The 27306-nt window shown below is 49.8% G+C and overlaps 1 protein-coding gene across 1 annotated transcript in view; it reads left to right on the top strand.

Moving 5' to 3' along the window:
• LOC142768346 (uncharacterized) overlaps positions 1-27306 on the top strand; it is a 169565-nt gene that overhangs the window by 54209 nt on the left and 88050 nt on the right. Inside the window, exon 5 of the mRNA XM_075870318.1 lies at positions 18517-18633. Within this exon, the coding sequence (XP_075726433.1) occupies positions 18517-18633 (117 nt within the window). The remainder of the gene's footprint in view (positions 1-18516; positions 18634-27306) is intronic.

The raw sequence follows: 27306 nt of genomic DNA, 5'->3' as shown, positions 1-27306 counted from the left end.
GACACATCCAAACATAATCACGACAAGCGTGTCGTAACAACATTACTACTTGCCACACTGATGATGCGCTTGCGGCCGTTTCGCTAGCTTCACATATGCCAAATTTGGTATTACGTGACTCCAATGGATGACGAAGGTATGCAACCGGTGCAAGCATGATAATCGTGAGATGCGTGTCATATAAGAACATCACTACATGCTACAGTCAAGGCGCTAATACATTTCGACGTGACGTGGTGCGCGTGTTCACCGGCGTTCATTTCGTCGCGAAACGCCGGCGTTGCCACGCCAGGTGCCCGTTCTGCCATATAATCGGAGACGCGCGCCGCGCTGCGTTGCTTTCACGCATGCACGTTTCAGCACGTCCGGCATCCCTCCGCCACAAATAGAAGGAGACGCAGTGTTGTCTGGGTAATGCATGGAGACCACTAGGGGGTCGTCAAGATGAGCGGACGCCTATGCGTCGGCTCCGCCTTCTGCTATACTTCTGGCTGGTCTGCTGAGTTCAATCTTCCCTAATTTTCACCAACGTTTTCGCTAAGTTTAGGGGAACACCCGGATGCCAATTTTAGCCCGGGCCACCCCACTTTTCTCCCTTTCCAACCAACGTTTTGCCTTCACTCGCTAAGCCTCGAGTAGGCCCAACACGGCTATGGACCCCTGTGCTGACGCGTTCCACCCCTGCGCCGTCGTCATGCCCGAAGCCATGGTGGATGGAGAAACGATCACTGAAGAGGAAGCCAGTGGGCCTGGCTGGATCGACGCAATCCGACGTCGAGCAAAGTCTTCAACTACTACCACTGGCAAGCCAGCCAGAGCCCGCCCTGACACCCGGTGAACCGGAACGAGGGTTGCAGCCGCTAGCCGACTCTTTCGCTCCCTACGGACCACCACCGTGTCATCATCCGCCCCGGAGGTGGCCTGGATGTACGTAGGGGCAACAAGTTTAAGTTCTTGCAAGCACTACTACTCGCTGTACGACTCCCACCAACGGCGGCAGAGGAAGATATTGTTTGCACTAACGACACACAGAATATCTTTGTGGTAAGCACTCCGAACTTACAAACGGCCGAAGCGTGCGCCAAAATGCGAGGAACTGTTCACATGAAGCGCGAACATCCAGTACCGCTTACGTAGCGGCGTCTGGCACCACCAGCCGAGGCGTAGTCCGAGGGGTCGACGCTGACCTCCCAGACTCAGAGCTACAACGCCTCTTTGTCTCATCACATAACCCCACGTTAATGGGGGTACGGCGAATCAAGGATACAACCACCATCATCCTTCTCTTTGATGGACTTAGAGTCCCCAACTATGTGCGCTGTGGCATGCTCCTGCTGCGTTGCACACTCTACAAGCGACAAATCGACATCTGTCGCAACTGCGGCCGCGTCGGGCATCGACAAGTCGTCTGCCCTACCCCATCTGAGAAAGTCTGTGAACACTGTGGTATCAAACCCACCGGACCTGACCATGAGTGTGTGACACCCGAGTGCGCGTTGTGCGGCCAGGCCCACATTACGGGCGACCGCACATGCCCAAATCGCTATCAAGTCCCTTACGTCGTTCGACGTCGACACCACCGCAGATGCCGGTGTAACAACCAACAGACACAAGAAGACTCGGCCACGCAACAGCCAAAGCCGACGCCTAAGCAACCATCCCCGACTCCACCGACGAAGCACCTGCCTACCACCACCAAGAACCCGACTGCAACGCCTACTTGGGCCGATCGAGTCTCCGGTAAAGGTGAGGCTCCCGGTTACGCGAAGTCGGATAACTTATCACAGCATGAAAATGATGAGATTCGTGAGCTCAAACGCGAGCTAGCATTGCTGCGCAAAGAAAACGAAGAATTCAAAGCACTCATTACAAACATGCAGCAGCCGAGTGAACGCGCTGTCGAGACGCCGACGCCCGCCGTTCCGGCCGTTGAACGCGCTTCCACTACCTCGTCGAACGCTAACCGCGCTGCGAAGCGTCCCGAGGCCGACAATCCCCTGGACGAGCCTGTTACTATTCCTAATTCCATGGAGGCACTTGCCCGCCTACGCGCAGACATCGCAGCAGACCACGTTGCCGATATGACCCCACACACCCTTTAGCTCACCCAACTTCACGCGCGGTTACAAATACTTGAATAGCACGCGGCGGTTCGTGCGACAACCCCTATGCAGTAATCATGGCTAACACAAGCAATCTTGTAATTTGGCAGTGGAATTGCTTTAGCTTTCCCAAGCGGAAGGCAGACGCAACAATTCATTCAATCTAGTGCCAATCGGCCTGCCGTAATTCCATTACAAGAAACGCTGACCGCCGAGCCCGTTTTTCGTATCTATCACACCAAAGCAGACCATCGAGTGGGGACGCGTGGGATAGCGACGCTCATCTCCAAAAAGTACGCATATGTTCGCCGTAAGCTCCACCCCGATCTCAAAGACGAACACATTATGATAGAGGTAATTCCAAACTCAATGCTTAAACAGTCAGTCTTTATTCTCAACGTATATAGTACACCCAAAAACGAACAAACAACATTTCAGGGCCTGTTTCAGCGAGTGAGCAAAATGGCAGGAGACCATATGTTGATAATCGCTGGAGACTTTATTGCCACGCATCCCGACTTTGGGTACCCCGGCTCTTCCCGTAAGGAAAATGCCCTGGTAACGCAAATGCACGCATACAGACTCACTCTCTTAACCGATCCCATTTCCGCTTAACGGGTAGGTAACTCGGTTAAGCATGATAGCACCCCGGACCTTACTATGGTTAGGTGCACGGGACAACCCACGTGGACTAACCTGGGTGAGAATCTGGGAAGTGATCCTTATATTACACAGACGATCATAAACGTATCAACAAACTGCGGCAGTTTCGCATAACAGACTAGGATCACTTTCGAGAGCTTAGGAAACGTGACGACACTCAGTACGAAACCCTATCAGAACTCCTTGCACAAATAAAAGAGGACGTTGCAAGTTCGACTAAAGACGTTGAAACCGAACTGGAGGTCGAGCGCATGGATAGCCGGCTAGCTCACCTACTCGAAGCTAAGAAATCACTACACGCAAATGGCGCACGCAAAAGCTCAATCGTAACCTTCGCAAAAAGATACCGGAGCTTAATCGTCAAATCGAGGAACATTGCCGTAACCTAGAGCGTCAGCAATGGGACGAAGTGTGTAACTCGGTTGATGGTTGAATGCGAAACGGGGCTAAAATGGAACCTGTTGAAACACCTACTAGGTGACAAACCGTCGAAAGCGTCTCAACGACTCATGATAAACAGACTAATACACAGACTCAGTCTCGGGTAAGACCAACCCTCAAATCACCTACGAGCTAGCTACGCGTTACCTATGTACCGAACCCAGCTCCCCATCCGATTACCTGCCTGCCCCAGATGATACGAAGGAGGATCCCTTTGCATTCCCCTTCACTTGCGTCGAGGTTCGGGCTGTCATCTGCGAACTCAACTGCCGCTCAGCCCCTGGCCCGGATGGCATAAAGAATAAGCTTCTCAAAAATTTCGCCGAGGAGGACATAAAAGTTCTCACCGAACACATTAACATAATGTGGGAGACTGGCAACCTTCCACCTGAATGGCGCGAGGCAACCGTCATACTTATCCCCAAGCCGGGTAAACCGTTAGCGCTAGGTTCACTTCGTCCCATCTCGCTCACGTCCTGCGTGGGTAAGGTGGCCGAAGACGTAATACTCAATCGAGTCATAAAATTTGTTGAGGAGCGCCAGATTCTACCGATCAACCAAATTGGCTTTCGTTCGTCCCTCTCCACGCAAGATGTTATGCTGATGCTCAACTATGAGCTCATATATAAGATCACCAGAGACACTAGAGTCATTCTAGCGCTTGACCTCGAGAAGGCATTCGACCGCGTCAAACCCTCTCATATCCTCGACTCGATTCGCGAAGCAAGATTAGGTACGCGTTTCTACAGCTACGTTAGATCGTTCTTGCGCGACAGGACGGCTACAATCTAACTCGGCTCAATGAGCTCGAAGGAATTCAACCTGGGACCGAGGGGCACACCCCAAGGGGCCGTGGTCTCTCCGTTCCTGTTCAACCTATCCATGCGCGCTCTGTCGCAACGACTCTCACAGATCGACGGCTACAGTCACGCCTTTTACGCAGACGACAACACCGTCTGGTGTACGAGCGGCAGTGACGGCCGTATCGAGGAGCGACTTCAAGACGCGGTAAACATGATACAATTATTCTTACGGCAAGCCGGTCTTTCGCTATCAGCAGAGAAATAAGAATTACTTCTATACCACCCAAAATAAACGGCGCGCAGAGACGCATACGCGGAGATCAATATCTTGACGGCGGTTGGTACACCCATCCCCCCCGCTGGACCAAGTTCGCATACTAGGCATGATCATTCAGGCCAACGGCCATAATGACGTCAGTATTTCTCATATTTCCAGGAAGGTCGAAGTAATGGCTGAATTAATTAGCAGAGTAGCTAACAGGCGTGGTGGACTATCTGAGGAGAATCTCCGCAGACTGTATCACGCTTCCCTCATGAGCCACATCAACTATGTGGCTCCCGCCCACCTGTGGCAAAAAGGAGACATACGCCACCTCGACGTGATCATCCGCCGGTCCGTTAAACAGGTGCTCGGGTTACCTGGCAGAATCCGTACGGTCAAGCTCAATGAGGTAGGCATTCATAACACATTCAACGAAATCGTAGAAGCCCAAAAAGTACCTCAAATTGTAAGGCTGCCTTCCACTGCAGCTGGGCGACGGTTACTAGCCGACCTCGGGCTCAAATCTCCCGTATCCCAAGAATGTCCGCAGCAGCTCCCCGAAGACCTGCGCGCAAAATTACCAGTGCCCCCGATACCCTGTAACATGCATCCCACACATAACATTAGGAGACGTCAGGCACGGGCACGAGCCCTACTCAGTACCACAGCCACTATGGAGGATAACGTGGCTTTCGTAGATGCAGCGAAGGGCAGCTCTACGGACCACTTTGTCTCGGTGGTTACAACACTCATAGGCGAACACTTGTCGTCTATGACTTTGTTAAATTCGAACGCTGATCGCGCCGAGCAGGTCGCTGTGGCACTAGCTCTCGCTGCCACCGATCGCACCACCATTTACACGGATTCGCGCGCAGCCGCATGGGCCTTCATGACGGGCTCAGTTTGTCGGGAAGCCGCGCGCGTTCTTTCTGCTGCCAATTGGTCGGGCGAAAAGCACATAATCTGTTTCCCGGCACACATTGGCCGACACGTACATGGAACCATCCTTAATGCCAACGAGTTGGCTCACTCCCGGGCGCGAGGTCTCACATTCTACGCCGGTGAGAACCTCTCGAAGGCTGAGGACGTCACTTGTTTCTTCAGAGACCCGTTGCTAAAATTTGCAAACACTACCAGCTGGAGTGGCGGAAATACCCACTCCCGCATCCACACTTAACAAGACCTCAGTCCATAACTCTACGACTCTTACAGACGGAGGCGTATGCATCACCTCTAACTTGCTCTAAATACATAGATGGCATAGATCCGGGGTGCCCGCGCTGCGGCAATCCCAAATGTACTCTCCAACACATGCTGTGGCAACGCCCTGCGTTGCGCGAGAGCAGCGAGTCTCCCTCTACGGAGGCGGACTGGACCTGTCTCCTCACGAGCCACGACAAAGGAGACCAGCTTAGGGCCACTCAGAGGGCCCACGACATAGCCGTGGAGTTGAAACTGCCCGTCCCGTCGTGGGAGTGTCTCACCGGTGTTGCCCCCTAAGGGGGATTGAGCGCCGCCTCCGGATATTAATCAAGGTCTTTGCCTGCCTGCCTGAGTAACGCATCGGCGTGAAATGCAGCATGTCGCACTTCGCGCCGGTCGACATCCAGCCGCGCCGACGGACGCTGGCCGCGCCTGGCATCAGACTATAGAGTGCTGGCGTTTTGCTAACGTAGCGTCGCTATGTCCAGCGTGCATGGGTGTCAACGCTACATAGGAGTATATTGAGCACTTCATGATGCGCTCGCGGTCGCTTTGCTAGCTCCGCATATACCAGATTTGGTGGTACGTTACGTCAACGGATGACGAAATACATGACTGATGCAAACATGGTAATCATGACACACGGGTTATGTAAGAGCTTGGCAACATACCACGCTCATAGCATGCGCGTGGCCGTTTCGCTAGCTACATATATACTAAAAAGATGGCAGCATATCCACGGAATGAATGATGGAGAGTGGGGCGAAGCGTTCGTCCGTCCATGCGTCCGTCTGTGTGACCGTCCATGCGTCTTTTCGTGTGCCCGTCCCTGCGTTCGTTCATGCATCGCCCCTGCGTCTGTTCGTGCGTCCATCCATGCATCTGTCTGTGTATCCGTTCGTCCGTCTATTCAACACTCCAAGTCCCATCATCTCGCATCTTTTTATCATATATTCCCCATATAGAAGCACCGCCATTCAGTGGACATTCCAAGAACTAAACGAGAGGTGGCACACGCACACTTTCTTACGGCTTGCGCTTCGGGTCTACTTCCCACCTTCAACCACCTTAAGTTCATGGTATATACTAGTTCACTGTATTCATGGCACTGCGGCCCAATGCTCGCTAAACCTTTCTAAAACCAAGGAGGTTACGCCCAGCGAGTATAACGTAGCAACCTTTTCCTGTCAGATAGTGCTCAATGTACATGCCAGTTGCTGCTTATGTGAAATGAGAGACAGGAGGATTCAGCTTTTAATTTCTTATGGCTTGCGCTTCGTATCTGCTTTCCCCCTTTAACCACCTCGAATTCATTCATGGTATATACTAGTTCATTGTATTCATGGCCCTGCGGCTCAACGCTCGCTAAATCTTTCTAAAACTAAGGAGGTTACACCCAGCGAGTATAATGTAGCAACCCTTTTTTGTTCGATAGTGCTCAATGTACATGCCAATGGCTGCTAATGGGGATTGCAGCGTGCGCGTTGACTAAAAGCCGAATGCTCCTGTCTCTCATTTTTCATTAGCAGCCATTGGCATGTACATTGAGCACTATTTTTTATTGCTAAACAACGCACAGAAGAAATATCTCACCGGAACCACCTTGGAGGTCAAATGTTATACCTATTTCGGGTATGTGTCACTGGTGGTTACGTACTACGAGGGACAGACAAGCCACGCCATAAGGAGCTTCGCCCCTAATTTGGTATAACGTGACGTGAATGAATGACAAAGGTAAAAGACATCCAAACATAATTATCATGACACGGAACTCATGCACGGCATAATTTACCCCAACCTTGTAACATTGTGCCGATATTAAAGTGACATATCAAAATTTCTCATTCTTGCTTCGCATATCATCGATTCCCACTGCACGTCGGGTCTGCCAATTTTTAATTCACTTTTAACAGTGTAGCTGAATGCTCACTCTCGCAATCTAGGCAAATCGCTTGTGCCAAAACACTGACATTTCAGAATAGGAAAAGCAAGGGCAGTTGTGACGCCACAGCAGATTTGTAGCGACGTGAGTGACCTCCGCTATCTCCGAAACGCATTTTGTGAATAAGGAGAGAACTAGCATGCCTGCTGTTACGAGTGTGCTGGCGTCCCTTGCAGAGACACAGTGTCCGTGAAGGGCTCTAAGTGTTTTCGAAAATACACTCGATGCGTCATTCAGAGACGCCGCGCGGGTCCAACAGTGGGGCTGTCTCATCCTCCATCAGCATCTCGGCGCCTATAAAAGCCGGCGCATAGAGCGTCGAGCGGCTTCCTCATCCACGTTCTGACATACGTTGTAAATATGAATGCTTTGTTTCCTTCTTGCTGGTTTTTGCTTTGCCACTGCCCCAATGCTACTGCAGCTGGCAATGGCGACTCTCAGAGCGTTTGTTTTGCTGGCGTTTGGTGTGGCACGTGTGTATAGCAGCAGACGAAGCTCCTCACGGTGTGCATTACAGCCTTGTGTGCTCACGCGGCCAAGCCAGCTATGCATCGACGTCACTTCCCAATTCGGCACCGCGAAAGTGAAACCAAAATTGGTCTACATAAGTAGAGTAATATTAATGTTTTTAGCCAAAACACATGAATCTTGGCGTGTGCATCATGCTTCCTGGAGCTGAGGGGAACGCTTACAGCAAAGAACACGCATGTCATTAATTTGGGGCACAAAAGCTTCAAGTTTATTGCTCTAAGTTTCAAACCCTTGCAATGAGTGGTGCATTATTACCGTCCAGCTAATTATTCTTTTTTCGCGTTATTTTCTTCATCATAACTGTAAGTGGGATGAACAAAATAAGATCAGGGAGGATGATCAGTTCGAGAAACCCCTGAACCTGCATTTGCCGCATTTTTCACCCCTTAGTCCCCCGCCTCCCGCAAACATCATTCCACCATCCCTACAAAGTAGAAAGACGAGTTACGGAACGATAGGGCGCACCTGACCGAGAGCCAGACCTTTGAAAGGCTGTTGACCCGTGTATTCAACAAAATCTGCAGAAAAAGAGCCTTTTAGTCCTTTCAGCCCCCGCTTGAGGGACTATGTGAGCGGTTCGTCTTCTCTTTAATCCTACGAGTTTGCACACCACACGCACTTCACCACACTTAGTCTTCTGGTCGACTAATGACATGTTTGCGGACTAAGGTAGGCGTTAGTCCGCCTTTCAGCTGTTTTTTTTTCTTAAAGTGCAGGTTGCCTCGTATGTTATTCGAAAACTTTGATTGTGTGCTGGTTGCTTTGTCTGTTTCTTGCATCGCTTTACATACAAGACATCGTGGGTTTAAACAAGGTCGGCATTGATTATTAGGGGGTGAAGTATTGATTTTAAAGTGGGCAAGTGTGTCTTTGAGTTTGCATGGTCGTCGATAAACGACGCCCTGAGCGGATGGAAATGCGAGTTTCAGACGTTCACTTTGTTCCAGAATGTTGTAATCTCATTTAAGGATTTTGTTTACATTTGGGAAGTTTGTGCTGCAAGTTAAGTAGAGGTTTGTTCATTGCGAATCTTCTTGCGGTGGTCGTTTCATAAGTAGATCATCGCGCTTCAGTTTTCTCGCTTTCTGAACGGCGTCATCAATTACATCAGGGGAAGATTTTTGTTTGTCGAGCATAAGTTTTAGCCTCTATGAGCTCGTGTCAAAATCAGCGTCTATATTGAGCCGACCCGCTTAAACCGTTGAGCCTGGCTGCATGAAATACTGTTTTTACAGAGATGCGGGTGATTGCTTTGGTAATGGAGGTATTATTGCCGATCCGTTGGTTTGCGATTTAGGGTTGTAGAAAGCTTGTCTTCTGCTAGCGTTATGATAACACCAATAACATTTACGGTTGCTTGCGAGTAGGTGTATGTGAAGTGTATGTTCGAATGCACAGCGTTGTAAGTGTCGATAAAGCTGAGAAACTCATCGTCTCTGTTGGTCCAAATAAGAAAGATGTCAGTGTATCTATTGTATAAGAGTGGTTTCAAGGAACTTTGTGCAATAAATTTGAATTATAGCTTTCCCATAAATATGTTGGCATATTTGGGTGCCCTCTTCGGTGCCCATAGTGGTCCCGCTGATTTGTCGAAAATACTCTAGGTTCAATTCAAATGATTGTATTTCTAGGACCATCCTCCTCGTCAAAGATGCGATGGCAGAGAAATCTGGGGTGTTATGTGTTATGTTGTCGTTGTCTATGGTCTGTGCATATATATATATATATATATATATATATATATATTGTAATGACGAAAACCGAAACTGGAACTCTCTCTGGCACAGACTCGCATGCTAGGAAGGAAGAGGAGGAAGACGAAGCAGAATAAGAACAGCCGGCCTGCAGCAAAGGCGTTGTGTCTTATTTCTCGTCCTTACAATGGCGCAGTCGACGAAGAAAACGGCTTACGTCTCGGTTTCGTCATCCAGAACGCCCGCCGACGTGCAGCCGCGGTAAGCGTCGCTTGAGGACGGCGTCAAGCCCTCCTCGGCAGCTGTTTACTGACACCACCGTTCGGGGACGGCATCAAGGCCTCCTCGCCGTCACGCTTCTTCGCTGATGGGACCCGCAAGGCGTCCGTCGCGGCCAGCATCGATCCCAGCACCGACGGATGGCGTCCAGGCCTCCGTTGTGGTTCCGGGAAACTTGTCCTGGGACGCGACACGTCGCGGCAACCATGCGCACGGGCCTCTCTCACCTAGGGATGGCGTACATGCCTCCTCCATACCTGGCAACCTGTCGGCGCTTCAAGCACCCACCGTGTACGGCGTCGAGGCCTACCCGGCGGCGCAAGACCGCTTCATCTACGCCACAGTACCAGGTCACAACTCATCACACGGGTTCCGCTTGCCTGGGAACGTCGTTGACGCTTCCAGCGCCCTGGAACCCATGTCCACGAATCCGACCACAGCTGGATTTCCAAGGGACGCCGTCCACGCGTCCTTGGTCAAGAATTGTACCACCTCGAATACCGCAGTCACTGTATCCTCCGCAGAGGCGGGCCTTGGCTCTTCGTGCGGATCACACGACAGCGCAGCGGAGCTGCAGCATACCATCGCGCAACTCCGTGTCACGACCAACGCCCTCATAGCGTCGAGTTCCAAGCTATGTCCTGCCATCTTGCCAACATTGTGCGCACTCAATGCCATGTTGGCTGCGGCCGCCGCACAAAACTTCGAGGTAAGCTCGCCCGAGAACCGTCGCAATCTCCGGCGTTCTCTCGCGGAGGTATCGGAGCAAGTGAACTGCTTGGCGGGGGCACATTTCGGAGTTCTGCCCGCCGTCCCGCCATCGCCGATTTCCTTCGCGCTACCGGAATTTCGCGGCTTCCAGGACGACGCCGAGGAATGGGTGGCAACCGTCAACGCTCTCGGAACGACTGAAGAGCAGAAGTGGGACATGGCCATAGATCGCCTGCGGGATGCTGCCGCAGCATGGCACAGGTACGAAGGCGTCAGGCAGCAGTCCTGGGCAGAATGGAGTGCAGCCCTGATTGCCGCTTTCGGACGGATTTCCTGTGACTCCAGCAAGTCCAGCTCGATCTTCCCCGAGGCCGAGGATGGAGCCCAGGCAGCGCCCCGCCTCGAGGCTGCAATCGTTCGTTGCAGCTCGTCAACGGAATGCTGCCAGGAGTTCCCTGCTGCTGACCCTGACCGAAGTGGCTGGAATCCTACACTACAGGTCCCGGACTCTGCATCGGTATTCGACCTGAAAATACCCCCACCAGACCTTCGTCCGGAGATACGGCCCTCGCGCTCGTCGTCTGAGGACATCGAGGCACTCAATCCTATTGTATTAGACACAACTGAACCCTACCAGACCACGATCATGCTCAGCCACGCAGACACTCGGCTACCAAGGAACGTTTCCTTCGAGAAAGCCCAGATACCTAGCTACGCTGAGGCCACTGCCATCGAGAACTTGCCGAGGACCAGCCCTCCTGCTGTTTCCTCCCAGCATACGATGTTTGCACATGACAGTTCGCCAGAAGCCACCGGCTCGACTACGTCTGGGAGTTCTGCTGTGGTATTTATGCCCAACCATGAGCTGCGTCCCATCTCATTTCAAGAAATGGCCCAAACGTCATCATGGCTGCCTCGCAGGGCATCCCGCTGCAGTTCAGTCCACCAGCGACGGTGGGACAAACACCAGCGTTTCCAGGTTACTCTGCGACCTTGCCGGAACAGTCAGGGCCGTCCACCTGAACTGCATTCTACGAGTTGTCAGGAAACGTTGCATCATGGACGAGTTCGACCACGGCGACAAAGTCAAGCCCACCCACCAAAAACTTTACCGCCAGCTCCGCGCGCGCACAGGACCCAGTCTCCATCACGACACGGTGAACGACCCAGACGACATAGCCAGTGTCGGCCGCCGGAGCCAATTTCGACAAACTTCCAGCGTGGTCGAGACCGACCACGACGATGTAGCCAACCTCGCCCACCTGAAGCACTGTCAACTGCTGCAGCTAGCCTTACCTACCAGAACATTGTCGTTTGGCCCAACGACAATGCTAGCAGTCATGGCCGAGTGTAATGACGAAAACCGAAACTGGAACTCTCTCTGGCACAGACTCGCATGCTAGGAAGGAAGAGGAGGAAGACGAAGCAGAATAAGAACAGCCGGCCTGCAGCAAAGGCGTTGTGTCTTATTTCTCGTCCTTACAATATATATATATATATATATATATATATATATATATATATATATATATATATATATATATATATATATATATATATATATATATATATATATATATATATATATATATATATATATATATATATATATTGATAGTACACCTTTAGTGGTGAGCAGAAGAGACGTTTACTTTGTGGAAAACGTAGCGGTAGAACCGACCAGCTGTCAAGCGGAGCGAGCGCGAGCAGCAACAACACTCTTCCTTCTCTTCTTCAGCTGGCGTTCCGGCCTGTGCCAAATATCAATGCTACAAATCACTCCCCCCTCAGAAAAGGAGCCATCCTGGCGACCTATGGAACGGGTACGACGGGTGGGTCGTAGTGCGGCTTCAATCGATCTACGTGAACAGTCTCGCGGCCTCGATGCCGTCGGTCTGTTGATGGTTGAACCGGCTCAACAATATAGTTAACCGGTGAGGCCTGACGTAGGACTCGGTAGGGGCCTTCGTACTTCGGCAGTAGCTTGGTGGAAAGACCAGGAACAGATGAGGGAACCCGAAGCCATACCAAGGCGCCAGGCGAATATGACTGCGAAGACAGGTTTTCGTCGTGACGGTTCTTCTGGTACGCTTGATCTTGGGCGGTTAAGGAACGCGCGAGTTGCCTGCATTCTTCTGCATAGGTGGCGACTTCAGATAGAGTTGTGGATTCCGAAGCGTCTGGATGATACAAGAGAATGGTGTCCATGAATGAGGAAGGTTCGCGCCCGTAAAGGAGGAAGAACGGAGAGAATCCTGTCGTAGACTGAGTGGCGCTGTTGTAAGCGTAAGTTACAAAGGGTAGTATGCGGTCCCAGTTGGTGTGATCAGCGGACACGTACATGGATAGCATGTCGCCCAGTGAGCGGTTAAACCGTTCGGTCATTCCATTCGTTTGCGGATGGTATGCGCTGGTTGTCCGATGCACAACGTTGCATTCGCGAAGAAGGGCTTGTACCGCTTCGGAGAGGAACGTACGGCCGCGGTCACTGAGTAGCTCACGAGGCGCGCCATGGCGTAGAATGAGATTGTGAAGGATAAATAAGCCAACTTCACGTGATGTGGCCTCTGGCAGCGCAGCAGTTTCAGCATAGCGTGTCAAGTGATCAATGGCGACAATCACCCAGCGGTTCCCGTTAGGCGTATAGGGAAGGGGACCGTACAAGTCAATTCCGATGCGGTCGAAAGGGCGGGAGGGGCAAGGCAACGGCTGCAGTTGTCCATTGGCTATGTGTGGTGGGCTTTTTCGGCGTTGACATTTGGAGCACGAACGCACGTACTGTCGGACAAAGCGGTACATTCCGCGCCAATAGTACCGCAGCCGGAGACGTGCATACGTTTTTATCACACCGGCGTGGCCGCATTGAGGATCCGCGTGAAAAGAGTCGCAAATGTCGGCACGTAGGTGGCGAGGAATCACAAGCAACCACTTGCGGCCGTCAGAAAGGTAGTTGCGACGGTACAGGAGTCCATCGCGGATGGTAAAGTGTCGAGCTGTGCGCTGCAGTGAACGATTGGGCGTAACTTTGGACGGCCGAGACAGTAACTCTATCATAGAGGCTATCCAAGCGTCTTGGCGCTGTTCATAGGGCATGTCCGCGTACGAAAGTGCCACAGCATCGAGGCTGGATACAGAAGTACTTCCGTGTTCATGGGGAAGTGGAGAGCGGGAGAGAGCGTCGGCATCTGAATGTTTGCGGCCTGACCTGTAGACGACACGGATATCATAGTCTTGGAGGCGTAACGCCCAACGAGCGAGACGGCCAGATGGGTCTTTTAGTGACGATAACCAGCAGAGGGCGTGGTGATCAGTCACGACGTCAAATGGACGGCCATAGACGTAGGGTCGAAATTTTGTGATTGCCCAGACGATGGCTAGACATTCTTTTTCTGTGACTGAATAATTCTGTTCAGCCCTAGTAAGAGTGCGACTGGCATAAGAAACGACGTACTCGTCGTATCCAGACTTGCGTTGAGCAAGAATAGCGCCAAGTCCGACTCCACTTGCGTCGGTGTGTATTTCTGTAGGGGCATCAGGATCAAAGTGACGGAGAATCGGTGGAGATGTCAGCAATTGACGTAGTTTCGCGAATGCCTTATCGCAATTGGAAGACCACGCCGAAATGCCCTCGGTGTCAGAAAGTAGCCGTGTTAAAGGGGCCATGACAGATGCAAAATTACGGACAAATCGGCGAAAGTATGAACATAAGCCGATAAAGCTCCGGAGTTCCTTAAGTGTCGATGGCTTCGGAAACTGGGCGACAGCACGGAGTTTTCCAGGATCAGGTAGAACGCCGTCCTTGCTGACAACATGCCCTAAGATGGTGAGCTTCCGGGCGGCAAAATGGCACTTTTTCAAATTTAGTTGGAGCCCAGCATGTGTAAGGCAATGCAGGACACTTGCGAGGCGCAGAAGATGGGTATCGAAGTCTTTTGAAAAAACGACGACGTCGTCCAAATAGCAAAGACACGTCTGCCATTTAAGGCCTCGAAGTATGTTGTCCATCAGACGCTCGAAGGTGGCTGGGGCATTACAAAGGCCGAACGGCATCACGTTAAACTCGTACAAGCCGTCCGGAGTTACAAACGCAGTCTTGGCGCGGTCAGCTTCATCCATGGGTACCTGCCAGTATCCCGATCGAAGATCCAGCGAAGAAAAGAATTCTGCACCTTGCAAACAGTCGAGAGCGTCGTCAATTCTGGGGAGCGGATAAACATCTTTGCGCGTGATCTTGTTAAGGCGCCTGTAATCCACACAGAATCGGATGCCCCCGTCCTTCTTTTTGACCAGTACCACCGGGGAGGCCCACGGACTGTTAGACGGCTGTATAACGCCACGATTGAGCATATCAGACACTTGATCGTCTATAACTTGGCGTTCGGCGTGGGAGACCCGGTATGGACGCTGACGCAATGGTGCGTGGGTGCCAGTGTCAATACGATGGACAATTGCAGATGTTCGGCCCAGACTGGTTTGTTTGAAGTCGAACGATGAGCGGAAGTGGTCGAGAAGTGTCAAGAGTTGAGTTCGTTGGTCAACAGGAAGGTCAGGATCAATCGATGGAAGGAAGACGTCGAGGGAAGAGGTGGCGGATGTGAGAGCGGAAGTAACACTGGCGATCTCAAGGCTTTTTGCTTGATAGGGCAGTTGACTGGTGCCAACACAATCGATGTCCTCAAGGCGGCCGATGCATTCGCCACGGAATAGGGTGACTGGTACAGAAAGGAGATTCGTGGCATAAATGTTTGCGCAAGTGGCTTCGACCGTCAGAAGAGCAAAAGGCAGAAGAACGTTTTTTCGAGAAGTGAAGTCTTCTGACGGCGTGAACATGACGTCCGAAAAAGCGGCATGGTCGTACGAGATCGGCACAATAACAGAAGACATGGGTGGAATATCAGTCTCCGCGGCGACGACAACACGAGAAATAGAAGGCTTATTATAATCGTCGTCGGAGAGCGATGACAATTCTAGTTCGGCCCGGGCACAATCAACAACGGCATGATGTGTGGAAAGGAAGTCCCAGCCTAATATGACGTCGTGTGAGCAGTGCGGAAACACGATAAATTCAACCACGTACAGAACGCCCTGGATGATTAACCGAGCCGTGCACGTCATAGAAGGGTTCACGTGATGCGCTGTTGCCGTACGAAGGGAGAGACCAGAAAGCGGAATCGTAACTTTTCTTAACTTGCGACACAATGCTTCACTCAATACAGACACGGCAGCTCCGGTATCTATTAATGCTTGAACGGGGATACCTTCAATCAAGACAGTTATTTCATTATTCGGTAGAGAACGAGGCCTTGTGGAGTTCGACGGTGGCGCAGTTCTTGCCTCCGGAACTGCGATGGTCAGTTTTCCGTTTGGGCAGGTGGTGCACGCCGAAGCATTGGTGAAGGCGAACGTCGGCGCGGGGAAGGCGATCGGCGTGGGTTGAAGGCGCGGCGGCTCGGCGGAGAAGTGTCCGAAGCTGCATGGAACGGCAGCGTCTGTGGTGGTTCTGTGGGGGCGTAGCCGTAGGTGCCATCAATAATGCCTGAGTGAGGGACGCGCCGGCGACAGAACCGCTCAACATGGCCAGGCTGACGACAGTAATAACAGATAGGTCTGTTATCCGATGTACGCCAAGGGTTGTTGGGAAGCGTTGAAGGACGGCGGTAAATGGGAACATGCGAGCCTGCCGGTACGTGTGTTGCGTAGAAGGCGTTCGCTTGGTGGGCAGGGTCGACGACGTTTGACGGCGCATGTACCTGCCTTCGCGCGACGTCAGCGTAAGTCAGGGGAGCGGACACAGGTGGTGGCTGGTACGTGGGGGGAAGTGCCTCGCAGACTTGCTCTTCGATGGTTTGGCGCAGTGACGAGGTCAGCCCATGCGTATTGCTGGGAAGCAAGGGGGCAAGGGACAACTGGCGTGCCACTTCCTCTCGGATAAATTGCTGGATTTGCGGGGTCAATACAGTCTGTTCTGGAGATATTGCACCAACGGTCAATGCTGGCGTGCTGGTCATGTCGAAAGTAGGCCGTCGCGTTGAAATGCGCTGTTTTCGCAACTCATCGAAACTTTGGCAGTGTTGGATGACTTCCGAAACTGTTTGCGGGTCTTTAGCCACCAGCATGTGGAAGGCATCGTCCTCGATGCCCTTCATAATGTGTTTTACCTTGGCGGTTTCCGACATGTCAGGATCAAAGCGACGGCAGAGGCCTACGACGTCCTCAATGTAGGACGTGAAACCCTCTCCCGACAGTTGGGCGCGATCCCGCAAGCGCTGTTCTGCACGGAGCTTGCGCACTGTCGGTCGGCCAAACACGTCCGCGAAGGTGGTCTTGAAAGTGGCCCAGTCGGTAAGCTCGGCTTCGTGGTTGTTGAGCCAGAGCTCTGCTACTCCTCTGAGGTAAAAGTGGACGCGGCCCAGTTTGTCGTTTTCGTCCCACCTGTTGTTGACGCTTACTCGTTCGAACGAAGAGAGCCAGTCCTCGACGTCCTGCTCATCGGTGCCGTTGAAGATGTCTGGATCTCGCTCTCTCGGGACGCCGGGACAGTGGACAGGTGGAGATGTAGGAGCCGTCTGCTGTGCAGCGTCGATGGACATTGTTGATGGCGAAGGTAGAGTTCGGTTGCGGAGTTCCAGGATGGGAAAAGGTACCCAGCACCTCCACCACTTGATAGTACACCTTTAGTGGTGAGCAGAAGAGACGTTTACTTTGTGGAAAACGTAGCGGTAGAACCGACCAGCTGTCAAGCGGAGCGAGCGCGAGCAGCAACAACACTCTTCCTTCTCTTCTTCAGCTGGCGTTCCGGCCTGTGCCAAATATCAATGCTACAATATATATATATATATATATATATATATATATATATATATTTGTATGTGGGTTATGGGTCTGGTCAAGCAGCAATATCTTTTTTTTTCATTAGCCTTCTAAAACACTTTTGATTTTGTGGAAATAAAGTTACCCCACGAAAATTGTGATAATTTATGGCGTGTTGAGTTCCCTGCCAGTGTGGTTGTACCAATTACTCAGAGTGTATAACAAAGGCTCTGAAAGTCCTCTTTTCCAAATTTTTTGTAACTTTGCTGCTCACTTCATGCACACATGGGAGTTTTTTCCTAATAAGATAAAGAATCATCAGAAACTTCGTCAAAAGCACAATCGCAGTAAAAAAAGTAAAGAGACGTCGGAAAGCAAGCCTTGTAAAGCAGAAAACATTTCAAAAGGATCACCTTTACAGAAAAAAATATGGCTAGGAACAATTTGAAAGTCCGACATCAAGAAAGTAGCTACGAATAACGCCTTTTAGACAAAACCACAAAAAAAAAACAACGAGACAACCAACTAACCAACCAACCCCAACGCTCATCAAAAGATGCATCACCCCATCAGCCTAGGTCATCACACACGCACCCCTGTGCCCCGAACTCCATCCCACTAGTGAGAACGAGAGCTCCCAGTACCGCCAACACTAAATGGCGTATATGACTAGCTCACCGTTAGTAAGCTCAGGAATGTAATCTCTCTGAACGCGCTGATTAACGCCATGCGCTCCAGCGTGAGGAATCGTATAGGTTGAATTCTTGGTTTTGTTCTAGGTTTTCATTTGCCATTTGAGGACGTTTATTTTACGACGTCGCATCTCAGTGGGCCACGTTAAACCACGGTAGTAACTATATTCGCGTTAGGCAATAATGGTTCGCCTTCCTTGATACATCGGATAAGCACAACCTCTCAATATTGTTTCGTACTCGCAGAAAGAAAATACCAAAGAAATTCAGTTATATTGTCTAGTACTTTAGACCTGTTCAAAATAAATGGGTAAATACACAAATTGCAAATATTTGTTCTTTGTATCAACGCAATATTTATTACTCGAAACATTCTTTTGCAGAAGTGCCGTGTTGGAACAAAATTAGTCCGTGTGATGTGGTGTGCGTCAAAACTAAATGTTTATTGGCGATGTGTGGTGGACGGAGACCTGGCTTATGTAACTGCTACTATAAAAACGGTAAGCTTTGTAATTATTTACCAACGAAATACCTTGATATTGCATTTGTAGCAGTGGTCATAAGTATATTTCTGCATTTCGTACCAGTACAAGATAGTATTAATTCCGTTATCACTGCGATACTCAAAGAATTGTACCAAATACTCCTTTATGGATGACTGGGGAAACGTCTTTAAATATAAAAGTTTGTTTTTAAAAAGCTTATGCCACCTAAATCTATATTGTGAATAGGTTAACAGCTGCAAATATAGAAAACATTGATAGTTTCTGTAGATATATTTACATACATATTGTACTAGACCAGAGCAAGACAGAGCTAGCTCTGTTCCAGCATCAAGAAGACGTTGACGTTCAGGTGGTTGGTGTTCCTCAAGTTTCTGCCAAAACCTGCTTATTTTATTGACTCCATTAAAAATTCACATCTTTGCCTCAAAGGCGAAGCAATGAATGTCATAGCAACAAAATGAAATGTCACGCGCAGGATGCAGACAGATCAAAACGTGCCCGGCATTTCTCATGCACAAACAGCACAGGAAATGTGCTCACAGGTACATATATGAACACAAACAAGCGTCTCAGTTGTTACTTCGCTGTGTCTGAAAAGCACGCCCTTTTCGCAAACGGAGACTGTGCGACGATTATAGTTACCTTTGTGCGCCCGGTAACTACAACAGAGTTGCTCCGGTGAAAGCTCAAAGCGTGCGATTGTCCTCACCGAAATATTAGCAAGCAAGCGCGTGTGCGTTCACACCGCTCTGTCTCCGTGGGGTGAATTACGCGTGGGAGATGAGAGCACGCGCCGCCTCATCGTGACGACGGCGATGCACGCTCATTGTTCCTTCCCTTTGGTAATGCTAAAAACGCGATAGTTCCCTCCGAAATGCCCATCACCAGTGGTAAGTGGTAGATATAGATAGCTTGGCGTTTGAACATTCAAGGAGGTACTTTTTTGTGGCTCAGTGGCTAATGCCTCGCCCTCACAATTCGGAGATCCAACGTTTGATTCCACGCGCCGGACTCTTTCTCTAGTTTATTTCTTGATTGTTTTTTTATATATAAATACGTATACATATCGGTGAATAATGGTGACGTCGGCAGCAAAATCTAGCTGAGAGTGTCTGTATAATTGCTATCATAATAAAATAACAAGCGTTAATAGGAGAAGAACCTTGCGCTGGGTGAAGCTGCTGGGTAGTCCCATTCCACGTTTTAGAGCTCCGCAGCTGTACGCTAGCACCTGATTCCACAATAACGAACACATCGATCCCATGCAGACGTTTCCCATTTGACCGTCTCTCGTGTGCTCTGGTGCATTTAATCTGTAGTCTAAAGTAGCACTGAAAATCGCGGCATTGAGAAGTAGCTGGCAAAATACCAACGATGAAAAAATTGAATGATCCTGCGAAGCTGGCTCGTAGTATCTCGTACCAGGCAGATTTGGCCAACCAATTAGTAACCAACCAGGAAGCCGATATTCCCACCTGCTTGGCTTTTAAAGAAAACATGACTGTTTTTCGGTCGTTCAGCCATGCGCCCATTTTGCACTGAACATATCCTGCGTGGACAATCTCAACCAATTGGTGAGAGCTTCGCGCGCTAAGCGTTGGATATAAGGTGCCTCTGTAGTCACATTTCGCCCACATGGCCTGACTGTGAGAAAAAACACGGTAGGGTTCTCGCACAGCTGGTTGCGCGAACTCCTCAGCAAGTTCACTCACAAACAAAAAAGGGAGTTTGGCTCCTTCCTTGAGATGCCATTCGCGATCTTCCACTTCATCTATATTAAATATCTACAGCCAACCCAGGGACAAAGCATTTGACTTGTTGCGCACGCTCGCACGAGCCCTCTCTATCGCAGGCACCATGCCTATAGTCATACTAGAGGATTTTAATGCTTCACATACTAAATGGGAATATAGCGCCTCTTCCGTTAAAGAACGACAAATCTGCAACTTCATAAAACAACACCAGCTGTCCCTTGCGACGGATACCACGTAAGCAACCCGCATAGGAAACAGTGTTATACCCGTGACACACGGGCAAAAGTAAAGTACTTTGAAGTAAACGCCTTTTGTCGCCTAAGGGGACCATTTGCAGAAAGGAGTGGCGCTGATGACACACGGCACCGGACTACTGCTTTAGGCGGTGCCTCAGAAGAACGCTGCAGAAGAAATGGCGCTGTTTGTGGAAGCAGCAAGATCGGAAATATAAAAAAGAATCTGCGCATGTACATCACATTCAGCGACGCCGGAGCATAAAATTGTTTTTTTTTATTGTCTGGTGGCTTATATTGCGCATACCTGTAATTTTCTTTCGCTTTTTTGCGTTTTTAGCAGCAACTTAAGTTCGTCTGGCAACTATGAACAGTCGGTGTTTTGCTGTTTTTGTTTTTTGTAGTGCTTTTTACATGGCTGCGTCCCGCTGGGTCAGCGACGGCGTGCCGCGTTTCATCGTGGTCCTGCGATGTCTCAGCGCAGAGACAGAGATAAAGCAACAGTTGAGGTGGGCCCGACTCTTGTCGCCCTCGGCTCCATCGAAGATGAGCTAAACGCTGCGAAGGCAATTTTGCTGTGAATTTGCGCCCGTGTACGGGGAATACCGGCGTCGGTGAGGCTCTCGGCAATCGCCTGGTACACTCCACCGCTGTGTTTTTGCCCTTGCAAGGCGTCCAAATGTTCCTCCCATAGCTTTATCAGCGCCCAGGTCTCCTTTTCAGTCCACTGGACGCACGGTTTTTTCTTCACCGACTGAGCCGACTCCACTGTTACAAGATACTACGTCACCGACACAGCAACTGCCGCTGCCAACCCTAACATACATGATCGCGCTAGTAACGTAATGCAGGCGTTTGAGAGTATGGACAGACTACAGGCCTTCACTTTTCAACAAATCGCACTGCTGCTGAAAATTAAAACATTTTCTCAGCGCAAAAAAATACTGACAGGGCACCGCAGTGTTGCGACACGTTTTCTTCTATTGATAAATTATGCACACTGTATGCGAGAGTACTCCCTTTCTGCCAGAAAAGTAGATGCGGGATCTGCTTTTGCGAAAAGGATCTTTGCCGGAAAGGAGTTACTCCTTTGTCGTGTGTCACTGCGCCCAAATGCCTTTCCGAAAGTTGTCCCCTTGTCTAAAGGACTTCAGGGTGCCCGTGTGTCAGGGGCATAAGGAGGGGCAAGTGCCCCGAGTGAACGCTTGTTAAGAACATCACCCAGCTACAATGAGAGAACACTGGCCCCACACTAATCAGTGATCATTATATAACTGACGCCAAGCTGGTGATCTTGGACCAAGGTACCAGCTGAAATCTATTGTAAACTGGGATTAATTTAGAAAACTCCGCGCGCTGAAACAGGCCACCTCCATTTCGGACTATGATACATCGGTCGCAGAGCTACAAAAAGATGCGGAATGACCGACTAAACAAGCACCAACTGAGCACGCAAACTAGCCGGTGGATAGCCGTTTTATGCACTTATGAGAAGTTTACCAGATAATGGAAAGACGCTGGCTTAAGCAAAAGCACTACCGCACGTTGCGGCATCGTATGTCGATGGCTTTCGACCTCATCACAAAGCATGCCAATAATCTTGTCTCTCAACAATGAACACAGTTATGTAATCAGCTCGATGGAAGCCTTCACTTTAGGAAAACTTGGTCTTTTCTACGTAACTTATTAGAACCATCAAAATTGAAGGCTGAAACTAGCAAACTTATAACATGACTAATTCACCTAACGAAGAAGCGCAGACAGGACATATTACTACCCCTAATTCAAGCCTACATTCCGCATCATGCGATCGAGTCCATGTCAGAATATGGGGTCTTCCCAACTAAGATTTACATCGTCCTATAACAAAGGCAGAGGTTTGCGCTGCATTACATCAGCTGCGCACCACCTCAGCTTCAGGACCTGATCGCGTCACCAATAAATCGCTACGCAATCCCGACGCAGACTCGGTTAATGTTCTCACTGAGTATTTTCAGCACTGGAAACAAGGCACACTACCTTCCCACTGGAAACGTGCCAAAGTGACATTCATCGCAAAGGAAGGAAAACCACTCGACCTAGCTAACCTGCACCCTATATCTCTCACTTCATGTGCAGGCAAACTTATGGAGCATGTCATCTTCAATCACCTTAACAGATTCATGGAGACAAATCACCTCTGCCCTCCTACTATGTTTGGATTCAAGGCAGGGCTCTGCATCAAAGATGTGATGCTCCAGCTCAAAGAGGAGGTACTAAATGCCGACTTCCCACATCTTACAAAAGCAATATTGTCATTTGAATAAAGCATTCGATAATGTCCGGCATGCGGCTATTCAAAAGAACCTCAGTGCGCTCAACCTTGGTATCCCGCACTTACAGATATGTTGCGGCCTTTTTAAAGAACAGAACCGTCGAGATAACCTAGGATTGCTTGAATCTCCGACCTTCGCTCCCGGAAGTAAGGGCACTTCACAAGGGGCCGTCCTCCACCCTTTCCTCTTTAATATAACTCTGATCCCCTTCACGCAAAAATTCTCACATACCAGCCCTACAAAAAAAAACTCCCATACCAGCCCTACAACACTCACTGCACGCCAATGACATCACACTTTGAACCACCACGGGCAACTGTGGCAAAATCAGTTACACCCTTCAGAGAGCAGCACTAACGGCACGAGAATACACGTGGAGCATTGGCCTGATCTACTCAGCTCCTAAATCTAAACTCCTTCTCATTCATCCCAGGAGCCCGTTCCGTCTAAAAATATCCGTATATTTGGATGATAAACTCATCCCTCAGGTAAACAATATTGTTACGAGTGATTGTGTTTATTTTACAGCCGAGGTGAAATGGCGTTGGGAAAGAGCAGCGTACTTCCGAGACAGGCCTAGTCCGGTTCACCCCACCACACAGTACAAGCGCTGCTCCACTACTCTTCTTCTTCCGCGCCCCGTAAGCTCATGCATCTTCGTTGCATTTCCCCTGGCGGCAGATAAAGCTCGCTGAGCGAGTTAAGTAAGCCTATGATGGTACTGTTTGAGGCGGGCTACGTGAACAATTTGCGTAGTGCGCGAACGCCGGTTATTGGCTGTGACTCTGGCGACAACGTCATTCACGTCACTGAGACGAGTGACTATCACGGATGGGCCGGAATAGTTTCCTATAAACTTCCGGTACAATCCTTCTCTACGAACAGGAGTCCACAGCCAAACGTAGTCATCAGAAGAAAACTCTATGGGGATATGCTTGGCATCGTAGCCAACCTTGCTGTGCTTTTGAGAAGCCAAGATTCGAAGGCACGCTAGTTGACGTGCTTCTTCAGCATGGCACAACGTCTGAGCGATGAACAGATCTTCCTGACGCGAGAAAGGTAATGGACTGACCAGAAAACTTTGTGGATTTCCTGCGTAAAGCAGAAAGAAGGTCGAATGTCCAGTAACCTAATGCTTGGTGGTGTTATACGCATAAGAAACAAACGGTAAGACGGCGTCCCAGTTCCTGTGGTCAGTATCAACGTACTTCGATAGCATATTCGTAAGACTTCGATTTGTTCTCTCAGTGAGACCATTAGTTTGCGGATGGTAAGAGGTGGAGTGGCGATTAGAAGAGCCACAGAGGCGCAAAATTTTTTCAAACACACCGGTGATAAATTGCAGTCCACGGTCGCTGATGACAACACGAGGAGCAAAGTGATGCAGTAGGACCAATTGTAACAGAAAAAAAAGAGAGGCTGCTGTCGCAGATGTCAGTAAGTCCATTTCCGTATAACGAGTTAAATAATCCATGCACACTATAACATATCGGTGGCCGGATGGGGTCTTAGGAAGGGGTCCGAGCAAGTCCATGCCGACTTTTTCAAAAGGAGATTTCGGTGGAGGGATTGGCTGCAAATAACCTGCTGCTGACATATAGCGCAGCTAGCGACGTACTGTTTTGTGTGCTTCCACATTTTCGGCCAGTACAAGCTCTCACGTAATCGATGTAGCGTACGTGTCAAACCGAGATGACCGGATGTTATGTCATCGTGCATAGAACGAAGGACATTCCTGGCGCAGGCTTTCCGGCACCACTAGAAGCAACGGGGGGCCGTCGGCTGAATAGTTTCTACTATACAACAAGCCATTCGAAATTGTGAAGTGCTTGTCGGCGGAGTTATGAGCAGCTTCGAGCAAGGGTTTCACGGTAGGATCGCGCTGCTGCTCACGTTTGAAGCTGCTAGTATCTGGGAACTCGGACGAGACAGAAACCAAGTAGTCATCAATGTCATCGTCGTCAGCATTGGTGTGTACTGAAGGAAAGGGCATTGGTGTGTACTGAAGTCCCCCAGGAAAACCTGGGGGACTTCAGTACATGCAATGTTGCAATTGTACGAGACGATGTTTCTTGGCTATTTGCGCTACAGTTTGCCTGTGTTGAACAATACCTGTAGAACCAGCATTCGGACTCTCGAAAGCATCCAGGCTATGGCTCTGCGAGGTTGTCCGGGGCTACCGTGATGTTCATCAACAGCTGAGACAATCCATATCGCTAATGACTACCCGCTCAAGACGCATATCATAATGGAAGTGCTCAGAGCACACGTAAGGCATCTTACTTGCGCCCCTGTCCATCATCTAGCTTCACTGCCAGAAGACCGACCTCGCGCCTCATTTTGCCAGACAGTCTTGTCATACCGCACACGCATTCTTACGGGATATACTACTCCATCCAAAATTTCAACTCCCCCATGGAGTATGACCTATGCACATGTTGAACTCACGGTTCCAGGCATAGGGTCAAAACCCCGGCTCTCGTCTCCAGCACTAAAGCAGCTTTCTCTTCTCTTGTTATATAAGAAGTACAGTGATCATACTCATCTATATACTGACGCTTCAACTAAAGCGGACGGGTCTGCAGAGTCGGTGATCTTTCCTGAAACAGCGACAATGGTGAAGTTTCGTTTATCGCACCGGACATCATCAACAGCTGCGTAACTTGCTGCTCTACGTAGCGCCGTTAAAGTCATTAAACACCATGAAGCCAAGAAATGGAACGTGTTCACGGACTATAAGGCAGCACTACAGTGTTTGCTAATCGCCTTACGCCGGGGACCTTGTGAACAACTAGTGCTGGAAATTAGAGAGTTGCTTCACCACCTCTTCGACGAAGGACACAGAATCACATTTCAGTTGCTTCCAAGTCACTGCGGCATATTGGGCAACGAACATGTCAATTCAGCTGCTAGATCAGCACACGAAGATGGTGAAGAATAATCTATACCATTTTCAAGGACTGATGCTGAAATGACAATCTGAAAAATCGCTAATGCTGACCTAAAATCCTTGTGGAACGGCGACTGCTAACGGCACACGCGACTGCATTGACTGGACACCTCTCGTCGACTCCGGCCTCCATTTGGACACTCTCGACTCGAGACAACAGTGCTTTGCCAACTATGGCTTGGTGTCGCCTTTCCCAAAGCTTTCGCCTTCCGAATCGGCATGGAAGACAGTGCTCCTTGCGGTCATTGCGGCAGTGATGAAACTATAGAGCACGTTCTCTCACTGCCCTCGTTACAGCGTGCAAAGACGGCATATAGCTGCTGCGTTAGCTCGCCTTGACGACAGACCGTTGTCTGAACAATCAGTGGTTGAAAGGCGACAAGATTTGTGTTCTCACAGAAAATCAGTGAAGGCCTTACTAAACTTTTTGCGTGGCGGTGGCCTATTGTATAGACTATAGCACCAATTTTTTCGTTGCGCGCGTCTATTTCCCTCTTTGCTTTTTTTCCCATCTTTCTTCCCCATTCCCCTTCCCCTAGTGCAGGGTAGCAAACCGGATGCTCCATTTTCTGGTCAACCTCCCTGCCTGTCCCTCATTTTATTCTCTCTCTGTGTGACATAGTCCGTCTTATAGGTCACAGAAAAGCTGTACCTTTGGAGGCGCAACGGCAACGAGCCAGCCAGCCAGGCGGGTCGAGAAGTCACACAAGCCAGCATAGTGAGTGATGATCGGTCACTATTGTGAACTCGCGGCCATGTAGATATGGTCGGATCTTCTGTATGGCAAAGACGACTGCTAAGCACTTGAGTTTGGTGACGGTGTAGTTTTTCTCTGCTCTGGTCAGTGTCCGACTGGCATATGCTACGACGTGCTGACGGCTGTTGCAGAGTTGGACCAGCACAGCACCAACACCTAGCCCACTAACATCAGTGTGAAGTTCAGTCAAAGCATCAGGATCAAAATTCTTTAGGATGGGTCCTGAAATCAATAAAAACTTCAGCTGTTGAAATGAAGCATCCCATTTAGTATCCCACAAGCACGGTGTGTCTTTATGAAGAAGGGACGTCAGTGAGAAGGCAAGTTGTGCAAAGTTCTCAATAAATCGGCGTAAATATGAGCACAGACCCAGAAAACTTTGCAGGTCCTTCACTGTTCGTTGTTGTTCAAAGTTGCGAACCACTGTAGTCTTCTGTGGGTCGGGTCGTACGCCTTCTTTATCGACGAGAAAGTGTAATACAAGGAATTGACTTTCTCCAAAACGGCACTTCTTTGAGTTTATAACAAGGCCAGCTTCGCGTAAGCATTCAAACACAAGCGACAAGCGGTGGTTGTGCTCTTGAAAAGTCTTGCCGTAGATGTTCACGTCATGTAAATACCACGTGCAAATTTCCCATTTTAGTCTACGGAATACTGT

Source organism: Rhipicephalus microplus, chromosome 8 (assembly GCF_043290135.1).
Source record: "Rhipicephalus microplus isolate Deutch F79 chromosome 8, USDA_Rmic, whole genome shotgun sequence".
Classification (NCBI taxonomy): domain Eukaryota; kingdom Metazoa; phylum Arthropoda; class Arachnida; order Ixodida; family Ixodidae; genus Rhipicephalus; species Rhipicephalus microplus.
Note: the sequence above shows the minus strand (reverse complement) of the source record. Positions and strands in the feature narration are given on the sequence as shown.